This window comes from Empidonax traillii, unplaced genomic scaffold, assembly GCF_003031625.1.
Source record: "Empidonax traillii isolate 1590-97213 ecotype Southwest subspecies unplaced genomic scaffold, ASM303162v1 scaffold105:size1093405, whole genome shotgun sequence".
Lineage (NCBI taxonomy): Eukaryota > Metazoa > Chordata > Aves > Passeriformes > Tyrannidae > Empidonax > Empidonax traillii.
In genome coordinates, this window is record NW_020955298.1 from 401,117 (window position 1) to 423,350 (window position 22,234).

Sequence of the window (22,234 nt, forward strand, 5' to 3'; positions counted from 1 at the left end):
TCTGCTTGCCTTTTCAGAGATAGAGGTGAAAATGAGTTTATATAGAACTAATATAAAGTACTCTTTACATAGAGAAAATGGAATAAAATTCCACTGTAATTACTTTCAGACTTTTCTTACTTTTGTATTTCACTCATAAGCCTAATTTTCTTACCCATCTGTGTATGCTAATCAGTTTTATTAATTATTCCACACTGAAAGACACTAGTTGATAATTAGTTGGTTGTATAATTTGAAGCAAATGCTGTAGTGAATTTTACCTCTCTTTTTATTTGGAAATCATCAGCAAGCAGTTTTCTCAAAAGTGCTATTTGCAGAAAATTATTTACCTGGTAGTTATACTTGAGGAAATGAAATTTCTCTCTAATTATGCCTAAAAAACTCGTTGTGTGTATGTCATATTTTCTTTTTTAATACATTTTAACTCTATTGCTTGCAGTTTTTTAGACAGACACATATGGATACATTGATTTTCAGTGCAGTAATTCCTTAATTTTCTGCACTGCTTTTCAAGGAAAGGAAAACTTCCTGAGTTATCTCTGAGAAGACCTCTAGTTTTATATAATTGTTTGCTTGGCAATACACTTGAGATGCTGCTTTGTCTAGACAGACAGAGGAAATGAAAAGGAACTTACTCCACTTGGGAGCATGTGGGGGGAAAAAACACACCTTGCTTTTCCTGCAAGTTCGAATCAATCCTGTTGGATTTTCCTGCACACTTGTGATCACTCATTTATTTCCCACTTTTAGAAGCATTTCTGGCATGTGAGTGACAAATTTAATTCTTGCACTGTCATCTCCTGTGAGCACCCTGTGCACGGTTGGAAATCGTGTCTGAACTCAGAAACACTTTGCTGGTACATTTTGACAACTGATTGACAACACAGAGCAGCAGTAGCTGGGTCCTGCCAAGGTTTGTCAGGGCTGGTGTTTGTGTTGCTATTTTCTGTTTGGGATTGTTGAATTTAGGGGTGAAGAAGCTGAGGAAAGTAAATATTTCTCATGTGCAGCGAGGTTTCGTGTTTGTAACCTGTTGAGAGATTCTCCCTATCCAAACCTAGGATCTAAGGAAGCTGAGAAACCATCAGCTCTTTAAGAGATATCCAAAAAGCACTAATTTAGAGGGGTGGTTATTATTTGCTAACAAAATAAGAGCCCCCATTATGGAAGGAAGATCATATGGAGCAGTGGGACTTCACAGAAAATTAGAGAAGATTCATTTTAAACCCTGAAATCCTTATTTTTCATGAGGGCTGTATAAATGATTCTGGCTGAAAGTGCCAGTTATATTATTCTCCTTATTATTCTCAAAAGCCTATTGAACAAGATGCTGCATATTAAAATCACATTCATGGATAAGTTTGTGGAAAAACTCTGTCCAAAATCTCTGGTTTTAACGGTGTAGAACTATGATTGCATTATTTCTTTAAACTCATGTTAGTACTATTTGGAATCCTCTGAATCAGGTTTTTTTCTATTACTTATGTTTAAAAGCTACATTCTGGTGCAAATAGAGGGAATTCCAGGCAATCTTTGTGGTGGTGAACTGGTGCTATTAAGCATATATCTTGTGCTTCCTCCAGTGTTAGAAAACAGAACTGCTTCACTTGCCTTTCTGTCTCCCAAAATTTTGTATTCTTCCAGCACAATTTGTGTGCTGATATATCAAAGCATTCCACTTTTAGATTGCCTGTTTTCAGGAGGCTGGTAGTTAGTCTTGGATTTCTCAGCCTTCTAAAATATCATTCTTTAAGTACTGAATCTGAACATCCTTTTCAGAGTGTCTGGATGTTCTTCACAAAATGGGAAGAACTGTATTATGGCAACATGATATCACTCTCACAGTTGTATTTAAACTGAGACTGTGATATAATAATGAGTTCAGTAATCAAACTTTTCTGTGATATTAAAATACGGATATTTTGGCTTTTGCTGAAGTAGAGATTGATTTCTTGGCGCTAAATTGGTTTTTAAAATAGCCGCATTTCAAGAAAAATTATGGAATTATTAGCTGGCCACTGGCTCTATTCTGTTCTAACTCCATGTAATCTAATCTATGGGATTTCCTAATACAAGTATCAGTGCAGCATGTCAGTAACATGAAAATTCAGTGCCACGGTAACTTCTTGAATGGGGGAGTAAAAATCAGGGAAGGGGGGTAAAAATCAAAATTCTAGCATTTCTGTTAAGCCACATAATGAGGTTTAAATACTGGAACAATATTAATGTCCAATTCTAGCTCTGCCATAGGTACACTTAGTGACCATTGGACAAACTCCTCCTGCTACTTTCCTTTTCCTGTTCCATCTGTTTGCAATCCATGGACCTTTCAAGTGTTTGTACTTACAGCAGTTAACTCCAGTACAAAACACCCATCTCTGTCCTGAAGTCAGTGTGAAAATGTATCTCAGTTTTCTGACAGAATATTGTCAAAGGGATTGCTCTCTCACTGAACTCCTTTGGTAATTTTTTTTCGTGGTTGCTCCTTATCTATGGCTCAAGGCTGAAGTTGTTCCTGGCAGCTTGACTTTTCCCCCCCGCCCTGTCTGTAGCTCAATATCTCTCTCAAGAAAAGTCACCTTGTTTGTATTGAACAGCAGACAACAGAGCCATCTGCACCAGCAATTCTGAGAAAGAGCCCTGTGATTCATGTTTAACACGGAGTCTTCCCAAGTGCAGCTGGAATAACCAAATTGACCTTCTGTTATTAAGCGAATTTATATAAAAGATGAAGCAAGGCAAGAAACTCATCCTGCATACCGACAGTTGCTAATGCACAAGTTCTTTCTAATTAGGGCCCCTCATTAAAACCAAACTACATGGTTCTGTTAGAAAGTACAGGCAAGAGAACAGATCATCTGAAGAGAGCATCTGAATTAAAACCTTGGGAGCTGTTTGGGTTTTTCTGTACAAACGCTCAGGTGTCATATTGATGGGTGTTACTTGAAGGATAATTCTCTTGTCAGCACTTAATATCTGTAAAACTTCTCTTGGGCTCAGTGTTGCCTCTGGGAGAGACTCACTGCATCAGCACATGAGAGAATTCTGTGCAGGTTTGGGGGCACTCACAGACGAGTTATCTGTGACACACCGGCACACAGATCGTGCCTCTTTTCCCAAAAAAAAAAAACTATGCAGAGAAAAGCTACACAATGAGAGGTTTCACATTGTGTGAATTCAGTTAATTTTTCCTTATAGCACCTCATAATTTTTCGGAACAGGGATCATTAATCATTCCAGACCATGTAGAAGTTTGTGTGATAGCTGTAAGACCACCAAACACTGACCCTGAAGGAAATTAATTCCTAAAGGTGAAAAGCAAGTGTTTTCTTAATTAAGCCACCTAAGCTGCCTGGGTTTTGCAAATATTTATTAAGGCTATTCAGATGAAGTTAGATTAGCACTTCCAGTGCAGAGAGTGTTGTTTCATTGGACCATGAGTCCTTGTTTCCAAATAAATATTCTATCTTTTTACACAGTAGCAAATTATATTCCCCATCTGTCTCCTGTGACAGCTCTAATGAATGTAATATATGGGTAGTGATGTACAAACACTTTTGAAGTGCTTCATTTTTAAGAATATAGGTAGTAGTTATTTATAATATTCTGTTGGGGCGTTGGGGTTTTTTTACACTTTTTGAAGTTAATTTTTAATATTTTCAATATGCTGCATGTAACTGAAACATAAGTGAGCATGTAGATAACAAAACATTCTTGATACAGGGAACTTCAAGGGTATTTGAGCCTGAGATCTAAAAAGGTTTTCCCAGCCAGCATCTCTACTCTGGGACTAACAAGAGTTCATCAGATTCTTTTCTCACCTTTGGAGTTGGTTGAGGCATTAGTGAGGATGGGAAGGAGACAGAGGAATGGAAAGGGAAGCTGTGAACCACATCCACCCAAACTGGATGTGCTGTAGGGAGCAATGATCCCTTTCTATTCTGATCTCCTTTGTGGTGGTGGAGAGGACTCAGAACACAGGGAGGCTGAGCACTGGTGTTTATTGCTTACTGACATGACTAATTGAAAGGGAACAGATTCATCAGTTTTAGAGCTTAAGGAAAGTGATGAGTAGATATTTTTCATGAGCTGCTGTTCTCACCACTACGCATTTTAAAAGCCTCCACTGCAATAAAAAAGTAATGATTTTTGGCAAAGTATGTTACAGATCTTTTATGTTCTACACAGGAAAGATTTGGTTGCATCTCCTGCATTTTAATTTCACTTTTATTGAAATGTTGCACTTGAGGAAAGAACAGTCCCATATCTTGAGTTTTGCCACTGATTTTGCTGTGCCCCATGCCCCACACAATAATGTGTCCTTGTCTCTCTAAGACACAAAAAGGTTTTAACAAAAATTGTTATGTCCATGTACATTGGCTCTGCAGTAAACCTTGGATCTTCGTGATTTGAAAGCTCTCATAAATGCTCAGTAACGAATGAATGTTTAAATGTGCTCTTGAACTCCATGTGAAATAAAATGACATTGGAAAATCTGGAATTACTTCACAGCAGCCGCCTCTATTCTGTTTAGGTTTTTGTATTGCTCCTGTGAGACACTGGTTTGAAATTCCTCAGAGTTATTTTCATTTTAACTCAAATGTAAATGAACAGCCACATCAGACCAAATGATTGCAGTATGAATTCCAGCCTGTGGAAAACTCTCACAGCCAGGAATCTTGATGCTTCTCTGTTACAGAGATGGCCTAGGGGGGTATTCACAAAAGCTGGTCCAGTGAGACAGATCTGCTTTGGTTCTTCCTCTGATAATGCAGACAAATAGGCTCTGGGTTTGAGTCGCTGTTATCTAGAATAGTCTGTCTCCATCAGGATCTGGACAAATTATTCTCCCCAGGTAAATGCTAGCCTTTGAAAACAGCCTCCCTCTTCCTACTCCTTGTCCTCAGCAGCAAAGTTTTCCTGAAATGGTACCTTCTTCTGGTGTTTTTTATTTTGGTTTGTGTGGTTTTGTTTGTTTGTTGTTTGGTTGGGTTTTTGTGTTTCTTTTTAAATGCCTGATTTTTAATTTGTTAAAGAGAAATCATTGCTTGTAAACAGATCTCTGCTTCTACCAGAGCAAACCAGCTGCTCTTTAAGGAGTATCTGTTTAGTGAAATAAACAGTGCTTGGTGTTCACAGAACAGTAGGAAGTTGTTCTTCTGTTATCAAAATTGCCTCTTTATTCAGTATGAAAAATAATGACACTTGTGTAGTGCTTTGTAACAGATGCTCTTAAACAACAAGTTTTGAAGAAAAGGGAGATCAATCTTCAGAAATAGGGCTTCTATTAGTAAGTACACTGCTAATTGCAGCAATTACACAAAAATTGCAATGACACCTATCTATACATTTATATACTCTTTTTGGGTATTTCAATGACTGTGTCACAATCCTAAAAATGTGTGTAGCTTAAAAATAACGTGCTTCTCTGGGATTGTGTGTCTGCCTCTGTTCAGCTTTGTTCCATGCTCAACACTGGTAAATTCTGGTTTTTCTTTATTCTTCCCTAATCTAGAAATTGCCAGCTATGAAAAGCCTCCTAATTCCTGTTTGTAACATGTTCTGCTGTAACTTGAATTAAACGCAGTGCAGCTGGGAGTAGTCTTGGCCAAACAATACATGGCATAAATTATCTCTATCTGGAGTGTCTGACTAGATAGCATAATCAACAGGAGGCTGACAAAACATCACAGTTGTGCTGCTGTTGCTGACAACTTCATTATTTCTGTGATGTTCAGCTGGGTAATTTGTTTCTGATGAACAAATTATGTTATAGGGGGATAAGGATCTTGGGGAATGAATATCTTCAGATATGTGCAGTGGTCTTATGTACTTTTCCATGCTTTCTGAAGATAGATCTGTTGGCACAAATTTAGAGGGGGGTCCTAATCTGGAGAACAATTACAGGGATCATCAGCAAAGAGTGTTCTGCTCTGTGTTGGTTCTGAAGTAGGGCAGCATTCCCATCGAGCAAGGCTGGTGCACACCTCTTGGTAGGTATATCCTACAAGATCTCTTGTGGATCCCTAAGGGAACAGCAGCTGCTCTTTGATTCCTCGGTTCAAACAGGAAGGTGGTGGACTTCTCACACCAAGCTATTTCTACCTTAACATACACTCCAAATGATCCCAAATGACTAAGTAGCATTTTGCAGCTCAGACACTCCAGATCTGATTCTATTCCACTGCAGCCAGGAATTATTATACTCAGGAATTTTCCAATTAAAAAGACTGGGAGAGGACAGGAGGGGAGACACTGTGACTGTACAGGAAAACATGCCATCTTTAAAGAATTCGGAGCAAACAGTCCTGGTTTTCTGCTAGTTCATCTAAAACCAGACCCAGAGACACAAGCAGCAAGCCCTCAGCTCCAAGGCTGCCCTACAGATTGCCCCAAAGCTGAAGGACTCCTGACCTCCACATCCCTTCCTCGGGAAGTGGGAGCCTGCAAGCCCCAAGGTGCTGGTGCATCTGCCAAGCTCAGCCCTGCAGCAGAGCCCGGGTGTGCTGAAATGCAGGTTGTGCTGAGAGGAGCACAGGTTGGGAGCCCTGGATACAGCAGAGAGCCTGGAGGAGCCAGGGCTGCCAAGCTCAGCTCCATTTAGTCCTTACATCACGGGCGTCTCAAATATTTCAAAACACTCAGGGAAATTATTTCATTGGGAAATTTTCTAAACTTAGTCCAAACACAATTTTTTTTTTTCTTCACTCACAATTTCAGAATTTCTTGAGTTTGATCACGTCTGTGACTGATGAACTGGGAAATATTTGTCTTTTTTTACAAGCATACTGAATACCTCTGTGTCTCTGTGGATAATAGGTTATTTGCTGTGGATTTGGATCAAGAACACTGGCTAAAGGAACTGGTGAAACAGTAAGACTCAGATCAATGTCCTTGAGGAAACACAAGAAACCAGGGAATAGGACAGAGAATTAACAAATTGGCAAAGGGGTATGTGTGAAAGATGATAGGTAAACAAGGAGCCAGAGAGGCAGCAATTGCCAAAACCAGAATTGGAATTTACTACAGTACCTTATATATATAAATGCTTGCAAGAAATTATGAGGGGGGGCAAAGAAAGATATACTTTTATAGGCTTTGGGGAGGGAGGGGGGTGTTTTTATTTTACCTTTCCCACTGAATACTTTTGACTGTATGAAAAATCACCCCAATATTTTGTTTTGAGGAACAGAGTCATTTTAACCACCTTTGCGGTCACGGATTTTCAAAATGAGAGAGTGTGCAATGCCAGACAGAGTTATCCTGACCACGCTACTTTGGGAGAGGGGCTGGAGAGCCCATTTTCAGGTATCCAATCTGCCTGGCACCATTGCCTGATATCAGATCTGACCACTGAGCAATATTTGCTCTTTGAGGGGGATTATGAACAGCCTAAAACACGGCTTTGTCTCTTATGGTGATGAGAGCTTTGTTATGGACTGATCTGGAAGAAAAGTCAGGCTCCATGTGAGATCCTTTGCTCCAAACTTCCCACCCAGTTTCCAGACTATTGGTCTACCAAATGTGGTTGGTTTTTTTTTTCCCCAAACTGAGTCTATGCGATATAAAACATGGGAATGTTTCTGGGGATGGAGGACGTGGGATGCCATCTGCAAGGAAGAGCTGGACACCGTGCGCTGGGGACAAGGCGGTCCCTGTGTGGCCGCTGCTCCAGGGACCACTCCAGGATTTTGGAGAACTGGGCGAACGCTGCCACCTATCGATGGAGGACGCGAAAACCTGGGACGCGGAGCAGCGCTGAGAGCTCCTCATCCCTCGCCTCCCTCATCCCAGAAACGTCCCAGGGAAGAAACGAGCAGAATTTGCTAAATGGAGCTAATGGCCAATACAACAAGAAGAATATCCACGGCGCATAAAGCTGAGATCAACAGAGGGTGAATGTCTTGGTGACAGTGTCGGTGAATCAGACAACTTGGGTGGCCTCTCGCAACGAAATGTCCCCTTAAACAAACATCTTCACAAAAATGTGGAGCTTTAGCAATAGGAATAATAGCAACAACTTGTGGAATAAGCTCACGGTGGGCACTGCAGGTAGTGAACTTTTAGAGTCATCACTCGTGGAATGAAAATCTCTATAAGCCAGCAGTGTGAGTGTAGCCAGCAAAATACTGTTTGACTGATAAGTGTGGAATATCAGCAAGTACAGCAATAAATGGCTGACATCTCTGAGTCATCTCATGGAAGCATCAAAGGCTTGAGAACAAACAAATTTCAGTACAAGATCAGACTAATAGATCTGCTTCCCTGTGTTTATCATAAACCCAGGTGTTGATTTTCTGCAGGTCTTTTAGTCTTCTCCACAACTAGATATGCCTCTTGCACTTACTTATACACACTCATTAATCATTTTTAATAATCCAGCTCATGTTTTTATCATTTGGTTAAATTAATGATTACTTCGAGAAACTTCTAGAAAATGTTCAAGAATAGACTGGTTTCAGTAAACTCACTTTAGCTTTATCCCTGAAAGCAGCTGGAAATGGAGAATTCCTTCCCAAGAGAGCTCCATAGGTGGGGTCCATAAAGACCAAAAAGCCTTAATTGGGTATTTGGACTCAGAAGAATCATCCCTATTTAGCACAGCACTTAAAATGGATTTTTTGGGGCTTACATTTAATTTGAACTGATTTAAACCTCTCAGATTTTCAACATGCTTTTCTCCAGATAGTATCTCAGTGTTAGAGAGGTATTTGGTGGTTTTTTAAAAGATTTCCAGTTTCCTCATGTTGTCAAGGAGCAGTGACCTCAGTAAGCTGTCCTGCTGCCTTCTGACTGATGATGCTTAGGAGTGGCAGAACAAAAGAGAGAATCCTGTACACTGTGATTTTCACAGGACAGGGGAAGGAATGTTGTTCATAGTGTGTTGTCATAGCACTCTGCAATTCTCTGCTGCAGTAAAACATGTAAGAAGTTGCATTTGATGTTCTTGTTATGTCCTTGAGATAAATACTTGTGCATGTTAACATGCACACACGTATATGTATGCATATGTGCATATAAAAAAACCTCACATAATAGTTTGGTCCATATCCAGGTTGATTTAAAAATATACACTAAGTTCAAGTTCCATTCCCTATAAACATCAGGCCTGGAACTGCATTTTAGGTTCAGCTACCTGGGCAAAAGGATGCTATTCGATAGGAGGCACAGCATCCTTAACTGAGTCCTGAAAGGTGGTAGAATCAGGCTGATCACCAGATTTTGGGAGGTTTCCAACATTTTCCAAATGATCAAGCATTGTGTCTGAATAAAACCAGGGAATTTTTTTCAGTAGACTGTAACTCTAGTTCTGGTATCCCCTTAAAAACAATTAAAAAATACCTTTTCTGTAGATATTACTGGTCATTGACTATGACAGACCCAGGAATTAGTGTGTTTTAATTCTTTTCTATTGCCAGATGTTACACAGGAGCATTCTGGTTACACAAATTTAACCCAGTGGACTGTCTGGAAGGAAAACGATTTTCTAGATTGTTGTTGCTCTTTGATTATCACCTACACTATTTTTAGAATTCTGAGTATACCTATTCCATATCTGACTTTGCAACATTTTTGTGGGTTTCTGTGGGATCCTGCATTTGCATTTTTTTGCTCTATAGTAAAAAAAAATAAATTAGTCTTTGCAATATCACCATTCTACTATTTTGGAGGCTGCTAATGCAGACGTTACAGGGTCTGTTTCAGCAGAGTTTGTTTTTCTTATTCATTTAATAATCTTTTTTTTTTTTTAAGCATAACCTGCTCAGGCTGGGAGCTTTCCAATGATCCTGCAGATGTCCCACAGCTATGGCTATGGTTGCTGCTTTTGTTGCTATGATTGCAGACAGCTGTAGTGGTAGCGTGCTTCAAGAAAGAAGGAACAATACATCACATGCAACAAGCATTACTGCACTCAGTAATGTGATTCCCCCCCCCCCTTTTAATTGTTTTAACACAAAGCCAACTGCTTGAAGATGGATGCATTAATGTCTTTTTGCTCATATTTCATGGCAAATTAATTACAATCGCAGTTTGCTTTACTCTGGCTGTAATTCTTTTTTCTCCTTGCACACTGTGCTGCTGATCAGTTTTGAAGGCTACAACAAGCTAAAAGCACACAGGACTCATGGCATCTTTGACATGGAAACAAGAGCTTCCCATATTAGGCACTGCTAGAGCTGCACAGGTAACTCGTTTATAGTTAAGGCACCAAACATTTTACCTGTGATCCGACACCATTTGCTTTAAATGCTGTTTTGCTCTGAGATTTTATCAGCAGTCTGGGACTTGTGTAATTACTAGTAATAAGCTTTTCCATATCTGATCATTCATGCAGTATAAGGAAGAGGTTTACTCATTCTGCCCAGAGGCTGAGCCAGCAGAGACAGCAAAGCTAATGTGATTCATTGAAGGAAGACAGTGGACAATTACCAGCAACTTGTTCACATTTTTGCCTTGGACAGCCTAAGCTGGTAAGTCAAATTTAACTCTTTAATGCATATATTCTTAATTATTAGTTTCAAGTGTAAGATGGTTTCATAAACATACAGTGTGGAGTGGTTTCTCATCTGTTGTGTTTTCCTAAAATCCGAAGTTAATGTTTTTACAGTTATTCTGTGCCCTACCAGTGCACCTGTCTATGTAGTTTTGCATATATGTGCCACAGACAACAGAGAGTGAGGTATAATTTAGGTTTGGGGGTTTTTATCTCTCTCTGCAATATTTTTTTTAAAAGGACATGAACATTAGGTCAGTATTTGGCAATTAAAAAAAAAGCTTTTATAAGGGCAACTATTTCATATTCATTTGTATTTGAATTTGAATTTGAATTTGAAAGCACCCTGATTAAGGGAAATAAAATGATTACTTCAGTGCTTAGAAGGGCAAGCAGAAATCCTATGACTGAGATTAAGCTACAGGATGTGCAGCATGAAATGTGTGTGGGGAGCCCTCGGTCCCTGGTTTGGCACAGGCAGGGTGACAGTCACACAACCAGACTGGTTTGGTGGGTATTTCCAGGGTTGTGCAGAAACTGTTTCCCCAGGGAGCTGCCATAAGCCTTCTGTGGGTTTTAATTCTTGGAAATGCAAACTGCTGCTAATCATGAACAGTTAAAAGGGGAGCTGCTGCTGTCATTCTGTCGAGTTCTGCCTTGTACTGAGAGACCTTGGGCTGTGCTGCTTGTTGCAGTTCTCCACTTGCTGTGGGAATACAAGTTGGACCACATATCTCCAAACCAGAAGGAGATGTCCTTTCTTCATCCTGACCTGTGTCAGCTTTGTGCAGAGGCTTCCACAGGTGAAAAATCAAATGGATCAGTTCTGGCCATCTCCTGTTTCTAAATTAGTCTTTGATGTGCTGTAACAATTTTCACTGTGACAATGATTTATCCTGAGGCTAAGTGCATTCCAGCTGGGGGATTTGTTATTTCGAGACAATATATATATTCAAGACAATGCACATTTCAGGACTTCACTGATTGTTGAGGTAAGGATTTGGTTGTAAAAAAATCCAAAATTAGTAACTTTAAATGGAGCCTAATACTGCTCTCACGAAATAGTTTATGTAAAAACAAAATGACAACATCCAGAACCCCCCAATGCTTACCATCATAGAATCATGGGAATCAAGATTTTTTTTTCCTGTTTTCTTATTATGTTTTTACCCATGTTTTTGCCCTATCTCATTCACATTGCTCTCCTGGGAGTTATTTCTACACCATAATAAGATCACACTTGCAGAAAGTTTTCCAGAATATGCAACCTAGCTTTCTGTTTTTCATTTCATACCCTTGTATGTGACTAGAAAACATGCTAAGTATGATAATCTGCAGTAGCATTTTGCATCTTACTGTTTCAGTACAGTGGTGAAAAAATGCAGTTCATTTGCAGTATGTTATTCCAGCTGTTGCTTTATTGTTCTGTGTTTATTCCCTGCACTAATCCAGGATGCTGATGGGGAGTACACAGGAAACATTTCTGCGTTTCAAGTCATTTGTGATGCCGCAATTCTGTGTGGATGGCAAAGATGCCACCTGTTTTATTGTTGAGTAGCTGCAATTTTTCAGCTGCAGACTCACCTGCTCTAGGCTTAATAGAAACTTTGATGAGATTATAAGTGATTCCATTGTCTTCTTACGTGTGTTTCAGTCTTGGGGGTCTGCTCTGGCCATCTACTGACAAAGCTCCCATGTGTAACAGGGACAGTCTTGAGGGTGTTTAGGTTTGCATGGTAAATGCAAACTGTTCTCTCCCTCCTGAGTTTACTACTGACTGTGTGGTATTTGGTATTCAATGACTGTACTCTTGAAATCAAATTATTTTGGGAAATTGAAACTTCCTTTGCAAACATGCCTATGGCAATTATTGGCCTATTTTTATCCACAATTTGGGACTGTGTCTCGACCCATACTTCACTGATGGTAGGGAGAAATTCTTGAAAAAAGATGTAAGAGGAGAAATTTATGTGGGATAATCTGTAGCACTATATAAAAATAGAAACTGGAAGTGTTATTCTAAGTAACTATTCTAAATGACATTATCGTTAAATTTGGTAAATCGCTGAGTTTCTTTAAAATACTAATAACATAGAAAAGTGGAAGATGGGTAATCATTTTATTCCATAAGCTCGGAGAAAATCAGTCCAAAATCTTTGCAGTATTGAGTGCCAGAAAGCTCTTTTCTCATCATATCCACACTTGCACATTAGTTTCAGGGATGCAGCTCACATAATTCCCACCTGATTGCACACACTGTTGTTCTAATTTAACAAAGTCTTCTCATCACACATGACAATTGTGTTGACTCTGTCTCTCCTCATTCAGAGTCTTGGTCTCCCTTTAATACACCGTGCGTGTGGAGAATATGTGAGATTACATAGAATCAGATACTTTTGTGCTCAGGGTGTCTGCTCACCACAGTGTAAAAGTGAGAAAGAAAGACATAGACAGGAAAGAAGGAAATGTGAAGAAATAGTGCATTTTTTTCACCTTTTTACTTCGGGATCCCTGGGGATAGTTTCTTATGCCTGAAGTTGGGTCAAATCTGATTCTTACCTTGCCTTCAGAAAGGCAAAATTATTCCCACATAAAGTACTTCCAGAGTTAAATATTAACTCAATTTTTCCTAATATGGAAAAATTACTGTAATCATAGAGCATAGAAAGTATTGTTTAATTATGAGATAATATGGAAATCTCATTAGGGTAGGCAGTCAAAGGCAGCAGTCCCTCTTGGAAGGGTTTGTGGTCTGAATGGAGAAGGCAAACACAGAGCAGGATAAAGTGATATACAGATAAAACCACTGCCTGTCCACTAACTGAGGAAGAAACCACTCAGTATGAAACTGTAAACAGCAACATTTAATTTGGGTGTCATCTTTTCTGACACCTGCACATCAGAACTCACTCTGCAAAAAGGCTGTTTTCCTCATTAATCAAAACCCCTTCTCCTTACACAAATTGGCGAGTAATTTTGAAGTGGTCTGTTTTATTTTTGCCCTCCTTAATTCCCCCTCCCGATACATATTCCACGAGGAGCAATTTGCCCCCGGAAAAGCCCAAAAACATGGGCTCTAAGTGCTCATAGACCCAGGGTGAGGTTCCAACCACAGCAGTCTTGCCTTTCACCGCCACAGCCCCCAGCAGCGGTGTGGCAAAACCTCGTTAAGCAGCTGCTGCTTCTCTTCTAGAAACTCCCAGAAATGACGCAGCAAATGCACAGCCTGAGTCTCCTCCAGACCAAGAAGCACAGCATGCCCTCCTCTCCCAACGCGGCCAAGCGCCTCTACCGGAACCTGTCGGAGAAGCTGAAGGGCAGCCACACGTCCTTCGACGAGGCCTATTTCCGAGCTCGCTCCGACCGCCTCAGCCTCCGGAAGACCTCCATGGTAATTACCTGATCTCTATCAACTCGCCAATTTACTGTCCTGGTAATCTCCTCAATCACTTTCCTTTCTATATGCCCACTTTTCACCATCTCGCTCCTGTTCCCCGACCAGCGCTGTGTGCTCTTCATGGCCTCACCGTTCGTACGCCCTTTGTAAGTCACTTGTAAGAATTTATTTGAAAATAGAAGTCTGCCCTTCTTGAAGGCTAAGGACGGGCTGCCTTATGCAAGTGATGATGCTTTATTTTAGGAGTAAGGTTTTAATTTGGCATCAAAGTGACCAAATGTGAATTAAACTGAAGATGGCTTAAATAGAAGTTCCCGTTTTTCCAAACAACACAGCAAGTGGAAGTTGCAGGCGTGACAGATAAATGTAAGGTTGTTCAGAGACTGTGGTGATTTCTTTAGTTAAGACTGTGAAAGAAGGAGATCACGCATGGAGCAGTCTGGCCTGAGCACCCAACCCAAATCACAGCCAAGCACTCTGCTGCCAGCACTGCAAAGCACATGCTGGATTTAATCCTCACAAGGGCTCCTGTTTCTGCCAGTGCTGATGAAGGCACACAACCCTCAGTGCACAAATTTTGAAGAATGGCCTGAGTGTCCCTGAAATAACACCACAATGTAAGTTCAGTGCACAGCAGAACTTTTTGCTGCAGGAAGATGAACCTGCTGTTGATATTGAAAAAAGAAAAAAATTTCCCCTTTTCCATAAGTAGGAAGAACATCCTTCAAGTTCTCCTCTGAATTATTTATTTTGAAGGAGAGAGGTCCTCTCCACTTCTGAAGAGCAGTGACTAATGGCAGTGTCTGTGAACGCACCAGCAGATGCCTCTTGGAACCACTTCTGTGCTACACTAGAGCAGATGTTTATCACAGGGCAGGAGTAAACTCTGAGTGCGATTGGACCAGATAACAAAAATATTACATTTTGTCAGAAGGAAAAAGCCCACTCTAGAATCCTTTAACACTCACAAATCTTTGTTATGTACGAGACATATTGTATGAATCAATGCCAGAATTGAAAATGAATTTAAAATCAAGTGGCAGATGCTGTCTCCTAGGATCCTGCCTTCCTTGAAGTCACAGGACCCATTGAGAACGTTGTCTCTCTCCTGTGAAGAAAGACCACGACCTGAAAGAAGAAAGGGATTGTCACTGCTTCCCTCAGCTCTGCCAGAGCCAATAGATTCTTGTTTTACAGGAGAAGCCTGAAACTCAAACAGGGCTTGAGAGCTGGAAAGCAGCCTTTGCATGGGAGCCAGCAGCTGTGCTTTTTGAGGCTGTGGGTTTCCAGATGCTTTTCAGTTTGTAGGGATGATTTCAATTGGGGTCTCAAACTATGAACTGTGGGAAAAGATTCTTTAGATGAATTTTTTTAGCCACTATCTTTTCCTGCCTTTTTTATTTTTTTTTCTTTAATTGCAAGCTTAAGTGTGACTAAGTGAGGGAACAAGGAGGATAAAGTAGTGCTGGGGACCGTGCCAGAGCAGACTGACATGCAGACTGAATGAATGCCAGTCTGTCAGCATATCTTCTGACCAGTGTTTCTCCAAATACACACTTCAAATTACATATTCCTTCAAATATGGGATCTTCTGTCATACTTAAGTAATGAGAAGAGAAATTGCCAATGAGCCCAGCCAGAAGATTGAGGAGCAGGGCACTGCTGCTGAGGGCTGAGTCCTCTGCTAACCACGCCAACTACTTACAGTCTCACTTCTGTCCCTCCTCGCTCCAGATCTGTCAGGTGCTGGGAGTGCCTGTTCAATCAGTCATCATAGCTGTGAGACTCGATTTCACCTTGTGATGTGGGTGGTGTTTAATGGGATACAGACTTACTTGTGCTCACTTTGTTTCCCCAGCCCACCCCACTGCCATGGGGGTGTCACAGCTTTTATCACTGCTGACCTGCAGCGAGCAGAGGTACCTGTAGGTCCTGCCAGTCTGGGGGCTGAGCTGGTGCCCACAACACTCAGTGAACACATCCCCACTGAACTCAAGAGGGTTTGGATGCCATTCTATCCATCCTGCTTGTTGTTTTCCCAGCTTTGCCTGCAAATAAATAGCGAGGGTTGGAAATATTCCAGGTCAAGTTGCTGACTGATGTATTTTCTAATCATTGAGTTTCTGTGCCCCAGAGCGAAGTCGATGAGTAAAATCATGTCTCCAGACAAGTGAGCAACATTTGTTAGAATTTGTTTTCTTTCAGCTTTGGCTAGTGAAGAGTTTTCTTTCCACTCTCTCTTGCTGTGCCACACTTTCCATTCAGTAAATTGTTGTCTTGCTGCAGACATAGCAATGTCCCAAAATAGTTTTATTCTTGAACTCATGTTTATCAAAACAAGTCTTTGCAGAAACTACTTTACCACTTTTTCCAACTCCAGTAGCACATAGTGGACTTTTTCAGTCAAACCTAGAGCAAATAGCTTGAAAGGGGCACTTCATTTTAATTAAGCTACATAAGATTGCATTTCTAAACACTCTGGCACTGAATCACTTACTGGAACATGGTTATTACTTACTGCAAAGCAATACTGTAGTCCTTTTCAGTATATACATTTGTGCATCAGAGTAACACCTAAATAAATTAATCACATAGCACAGCTGTCCAGCTAATGATTAGAGGCTGCAGGACTGAGTCAAGGAAAAAGCAACGTAAAAACTTCTCCTAAATTTCTTCCAATCACTTCTAAATGTGATTCAGTTTCTCTTTGAATTCAGTGGTTTTGTCCTTTCAGAGCAGAGGAAAGTTATCTAGTAAAGGTAAATGAAGGCAGAAATCAGAAGGCTCTTGTTGGTATTTGTGACAATACCAGCTGGACTAAAATTGAGCACCTGGGTCTGAAGATATTGCCCCTTACCCCTGTCTGGATTTCTTATCCTTGGGCTGCAGAAGTCTGAAAAACACTGGAGAGCCTTTCACATGGAATACAATCAGCTTTTTGCAGAAAACTATAAAATCTTTAAATACATTTCTGTTTTCTGTGTGAGAGCAAATAGGTGGAGAAAAGTTGGTCAGGTGTGGAGAATATTTTTCTGGACTTGGTGGATGCAAACTTCCAAATGGGGCAGTTCCCTGTCAGGGCTGAAGATGTAGCAGATATTTTGCTGCCTCTCCAGGATGTTTTTGACTGAAAAAGATCCAGCAAGGTTAGATGTGCACTGCTGTGTACATGCCCAGCCAGAAAGGCCATCTCACAATTCCCATGTTTTTACACTCTTGGAAGTCACAAGACTTGCCAACATATTTCAGCCCATGGCTTGTGTCTGAATTGTTCATTTGGAAAACCTGATATTTGCAATTTGATCTCATAATTGTTTGAGCTGGACGAAGTAGCTTATGATATTCATGCTCTGTTTCTCATTTAAATCAGTGCAGCTTTTTCAATCAGATTTCTAATGAAATGAAGAAATAGAAATTTGCTTTTATTTTGTCTCTTTTGGTGAAACAGTCTTGCCAACAGGTTAGTTGGCAAGAGTGTTTATGACAAATTAACTTAAACATGTGCTTAGATTCTGTTCAGCAACTTACTTAGGGCCAAAATTTCACAAATACTTCAGGTATTTCACTTGGCAAGCAAAAATCCAAAGATGCATCTGGGCAGGTCTAAATCTGCTGATAACTGAATCAAAACAACCCACAATCAAAATCAAAGTTTTTAAAAAAATTCTACAGTAGTCAGTCAGATAGGCAATATTTGTTGTTAAAGTGGGTGTCTATATATTTGAAAAGGACCAAATGTCTTTATAAGCCATAATCTGGGTTAATTTTAGCAGTAAAACCAAAGTTAACCATCTCTCTTTTTTTATTATTTAGCAGGGAATGTTTGTTTTTATATAATGCAAGAAACTCCTGATATGTAGCACAAGATTTCCTGAGTCTCACACAAAGTTGGAATTAAAGCCAAATAATGGTACTGAGCACTTAGGGTAGCACTCCACAAATGTTAACTCATTTAACTTTGGTGCACATATGTAAAGCAAATTAAAAGAGAATTACTATTCTGGTTTAAAAAAAAAAAAAAAAAAAAAAAAAAAAAAAAAAAAAAAAAAAAAAAAAAAAAAAAAAAAAAAAAAAAAAAAAAAAAAAAAAAAAAAAAAAAAAAAAAAAAAAAAAAAAAAAAAAAAAAAAAAAAAAAAAAAAAAAAAAAAAAAAAAAAAAAAAAAAAAAAAAAAAAAAAAAAAAAAAAAAAAAAAAAAGGAAAACCATGTGCCAGAGACAGGAAAATGTGAAGAGAGAAGTAACCACATTCCTGTCACTCAGTGACAGCTTTACCTTTTTGTTCTGCTCTCAGACCGTTTCCAAAAATGAACTTAACTAAAAGAAATGCAGACTTAATGTAGTAATTTAGTTTCCTTCAACAAATTCCCTATGTAATAAGCTCTTGATTAATTTACTGCTAAAAAAGTAGATTTTCCTAGATGAGATTAGCTGTAAGAGTAATATGATTTAGCTTGTTTTCTGATTGGATCAAAATGCAGATGATTCTGAAGCAAAATTATCCTGTATTTCCACAAACAACAGTAGAGAAGAACTTCCAATATCAGTAGTAGGAGCTGATGGTATACAGCAAGAATCAGAATCATATTATTAACTAAAATATGTTTTAATTATAATTAAAATTACTTAAAATTCTTGTAATCTCTAGCCAGATCACTTCATGTTTCGGAGTAGGCGCAAAACACCAAAATAAGAGGAAGGTCTCTGATAGCGAGATTACAAGGTGTTATGTAAGCAAGACATCAGATGTGTGGAGCTACTGGAAGGAAAAGAAAATATTGCTGCATTGCAGTAAAAAGTTCTGTCATGTTCTAAGTTTCACCTTATAATAAGACAGATATGTGCTGTCTTCTTTGCTAACATTTTCTGGACATGTGCTCTCATTAATGACAGTGCAGGACCTTAGAGACAATTTTATTTCTTGAAGAGAGGGGTGGATAAAGAATGATAAATTGAGATGCTCACCATCCAACTCTCCCTTTTTCTGAGGTTTTTGTCTCTGAAGTGTGGTCTAAGTGTTTGACAATAAAATTAAATTTGAATCTTGCAATCCAGAGAAGAGTCTAAACCCAAGGATTCTGCAGAGCCCCAGGATTAGCACTGATGTTTAGGCGGCATCTTTTTATTCTGGGTGGAAATCTACGGAAAAAATCTCTCTCCAGCATGAGCTGTCTTGTACTTTAGTCTCTAAAAGGGAGATTCCCAAGCCAGCACAACTGTCCCAGAATTGCTTTATTCCTGCATAGTTCCTCTCATCCCTAGACAGCCATATGGGATGGGAATCTCATTTCTCTACACTGGCAATTTTGGGGAAAGATCATCCAGTGTCCGTCCTCCTGTTCTGCTGATCCCTGACATCCAGCACAGGTGGGGTCCATATGAAAACTTTTAGATAACATGATCTTTGCAGTTTCTTAGTGTGGCACCAACACTTCACATGCCAAACAGTTGAGCAGGAGATCCCTGTCAGGCCTGGGAACTTCTGAAGACACTTTTAACTTTCAGCAAAGTTAAAAACCCTCCAGAACTATCACATTCCAAGGTGTAGCTGTGGACTCTCGTTTCCAGAACTGCTTGCAACCCATTAGCCCATCGATTTTAGGAGACAAAAGATGTTCCAGCAGGTCAGTGCTCTTTCAGAAAGTGTTATTTCACTGGCAGCAAAACTCAGGCAGGGATCTGCCAAACAAAACCACATCAATTTAAAAAAGAAAACGAAGTTTTGATGTGGTTGAAATGTTAATTTCTAATCACACTAGAAGACAATTTCAATTTAATATTTATTTCACAGGATAAAGAATACATTGTATGATAAGAATTTTCTCTGTGGTCCCTCCATGTGGTTTCAGGGAATAGGGAGCAGGTTCACATCTCGTATCTGGATCAGTTGCTCTCTGATCCTTTCACTTCTTTAGCTCTGCCCATGAGCAGAGCACATCTACCCAGATCTCAGCTCCTCTGCATGCTGAGCCCTCCTTGCCTGCCTGGGCCTCTTGCTCCTGCTAATTCATTCCAAAGAGGGGAGAAACCCTATTGGGTAATTATGGCAATGGGACACTGGGAGAGAATTTAAAGAATCTTGGCAGATACCATGTCATTACTGTAGCTCCAGAAGGATGTTCTCAGAACAGAAACCTGCAGGCCACGCTACTCTCCTGCACCTGCTTCTCCCCAGCTCAGTTAAGGAACAATAGGTGCCTTTGTGTTATACCATTTTTTTATCTCCTTGATGTTGCTAAGGAAAAGGTTCAGTGGTTCTCCCTGCTTGAGGGGCAGTCAATTTTTTCAGTCTCCTTTCTACATCCTTTTATGTATTTCAAAGCTTCTTCCAGTTACAACTTAAACACAAGAACATGAACACCTCTAAATGACCGAAGTGGGAAAATGGTCAATACCTGTTGCTGGCTCACACTGGAACTGGGGAGGTTTTCCTCCAGAACAGCTTCTTTGATTTGGATTTTGATCACCTGAGTTTGTAGATTTTTACTTTAAACTTTGAGTTTGAAAACTCAGTAGTCCAAGACACTGACAAAATCATAGCGTAGCATCCCATTTCCCACTGAAAACATATAATGTTACTGATATAATTTGATTACAGGATAGATGCCTACACAAGCATGGGTTTGTTTCATATGGCTTTGAATCTCATGTGAATCTTCCCATAGACCTGAATGAAGTTCAACAGACCAAGCCCAATTCTGCTGCAAACAATTGCCCTTCTTCTAACTGAACCTAAGCTGGGGCTGGGGGATCAATATTATACAGCAATCTCACAAAACACAAATCTTCTCCATTTATTTTTAAGGCACTAACAGTTGAAAAGTTTTACTGAATTTCTGTTCTCATTGATACACAGAATTTCCAGTGCAATGAAGCAATGTTTGAGGCCGTGGAACAGCAGGATCTGGATGCTGTTCAGATTCTTCTTTATCAATACACACTGGAGGAACTGGACCTGAACACACCAAACAGTGAGGGACTAACTCCTCTGGATATTGCCATTTTGACAAATAATGTCCCTATTGCTAAGACCCTTCTGCATGTTGGGGCAAAGGAAAGCCCACACTGTAAGTAAAGAGCACAAACTGACTTCGATAATTGCCTGTAAGAGATCAAGTTTGCCGTGGTTTGGGGAAAGTAATTACATGATGCACAAAAATTGTCTGGTTCTATGATAAGGATGATGATAACAGCACAGTACCACAGTGCTGGGGGATGTTTGCAGCAATATCTGCTTGTTGAATCCATGCTCAGGAGATATTTTTGTTCTCTATCTCAGATACACCAAGTGATGAATCAGATCGAGCTTCTAATGTGATTAACGCTGGGCATCTGAGTTAATACCAATACTGAGAAAAAAAAAAAAAACTTTAAAAATGCAGAAACAGGGACTGAATGATTCAAAGATCATGGCCTGAAATGTAGAGTTTGTTATCAAAAATGAAAGGATGCTGGGTTGTCTAGACTTTGGTTTGTTTTGATTATCCTTTTGATTTTGGCTATGCTGCCTTCGGGAGACCAGTTGTGTTGAAATCTATAATTTCCATTACCCAGAGATTCCTCACTCCTGGTCTTCAAACAGCCTAAAAGAAAACCTGAACACAAACTAAACCTTCTCACTTCACTGGAATACCAATACTGCTCATAACTACATATTGTAGTTATAAACTCCTTTGTATTCCTTCGTGGGCCCTTTTATGCACAATCTGCAGGTTGAAGGGTGACTTTTACCGACCCAATTAATCAACCCTATGCCATGACACAAACTGTGACGCCTTACTTGGGTCTAAAAATACCCCCATGTATGAGAATTTGTTTGGAACTGTCAATGCCTATATTTAGGACATTCCCAGCAAGGCTATAATGAGACTGTGTTTGAGGGGTTCGGCCACTGCAGACTCTGCCATTAATTTGAAGTTAGTTAAATTAACAACATTTAGTGCTGGCATGTCAATCTCAGTGCTCCAGGAAATTGCACCTTGAGGCTACTAACATTGCCAGTTTTTTTCACTGCAGAGTGTGTGTGCATGTGCATGTTGAGTTTTTTTTGCCAGACCCTCAGTGTTGGTACACCTTTATTGCTTTTCTATATCCACAGCACTTATATTATCATTTATTCTGGCCTCCTTTAACCCTCCCTGGAGATTTTTGCATAGTGTAGCTGCTCAGTGAAAAGAGTTTTTTAGTTTTATATTTATTTGTTTATTTTTCTGTCATGGTTCATGACTGAGGCTTTAAAAAAAAAGTGTGACAGCATTTAGAGTACATGATTGACTGCTGAAGCAACATTCATTAACCATGACAAATCTAGAGGAAAACACAGTCTTGAGTGTTCTAAACAGCAG

The 22,234-nt window shown here is 39.7% G+C and overlaps 1 protein-coding gene across 3 annotated transcripts in view; it reads left to right on the plus strand.

The window, feature by feature from the left end:
- The window catches only part of ANKFN1 (ankyrin repeat and fibronectin type III domain containing 1), a 119,351-nt gene that overhangs the window by 44,008 nt on the left and 53,109 nt on the right, over positions 1–22,234 (plus strand). For 2 of the 3 annotated variants that reach the window (XM_027882423.1, XM_027882424.1), the window contains 3 exons: positions 10,337–10,472; positions 13,689–13,886; positions 20,746–20,956. In XM_027882423.1, the coding sequence (XP_027738224.1) occupies positions 13,701–13,886; positions 20,746–20,956 (397 nt within the window). In that variant the 5' untranslated portion in view covers positions 10,337–10,472; positions 13,689–13,700. Of the gene's footprint in view, positions 1–10,057; positions 10,187–10,336; positions 10,473–13,688; positions 13,887–20,745; positions 20,957–22,234 lie in introns of those variants that run through there. The other variant, XM_027882425.1, reaches the window with a different exon arrangement.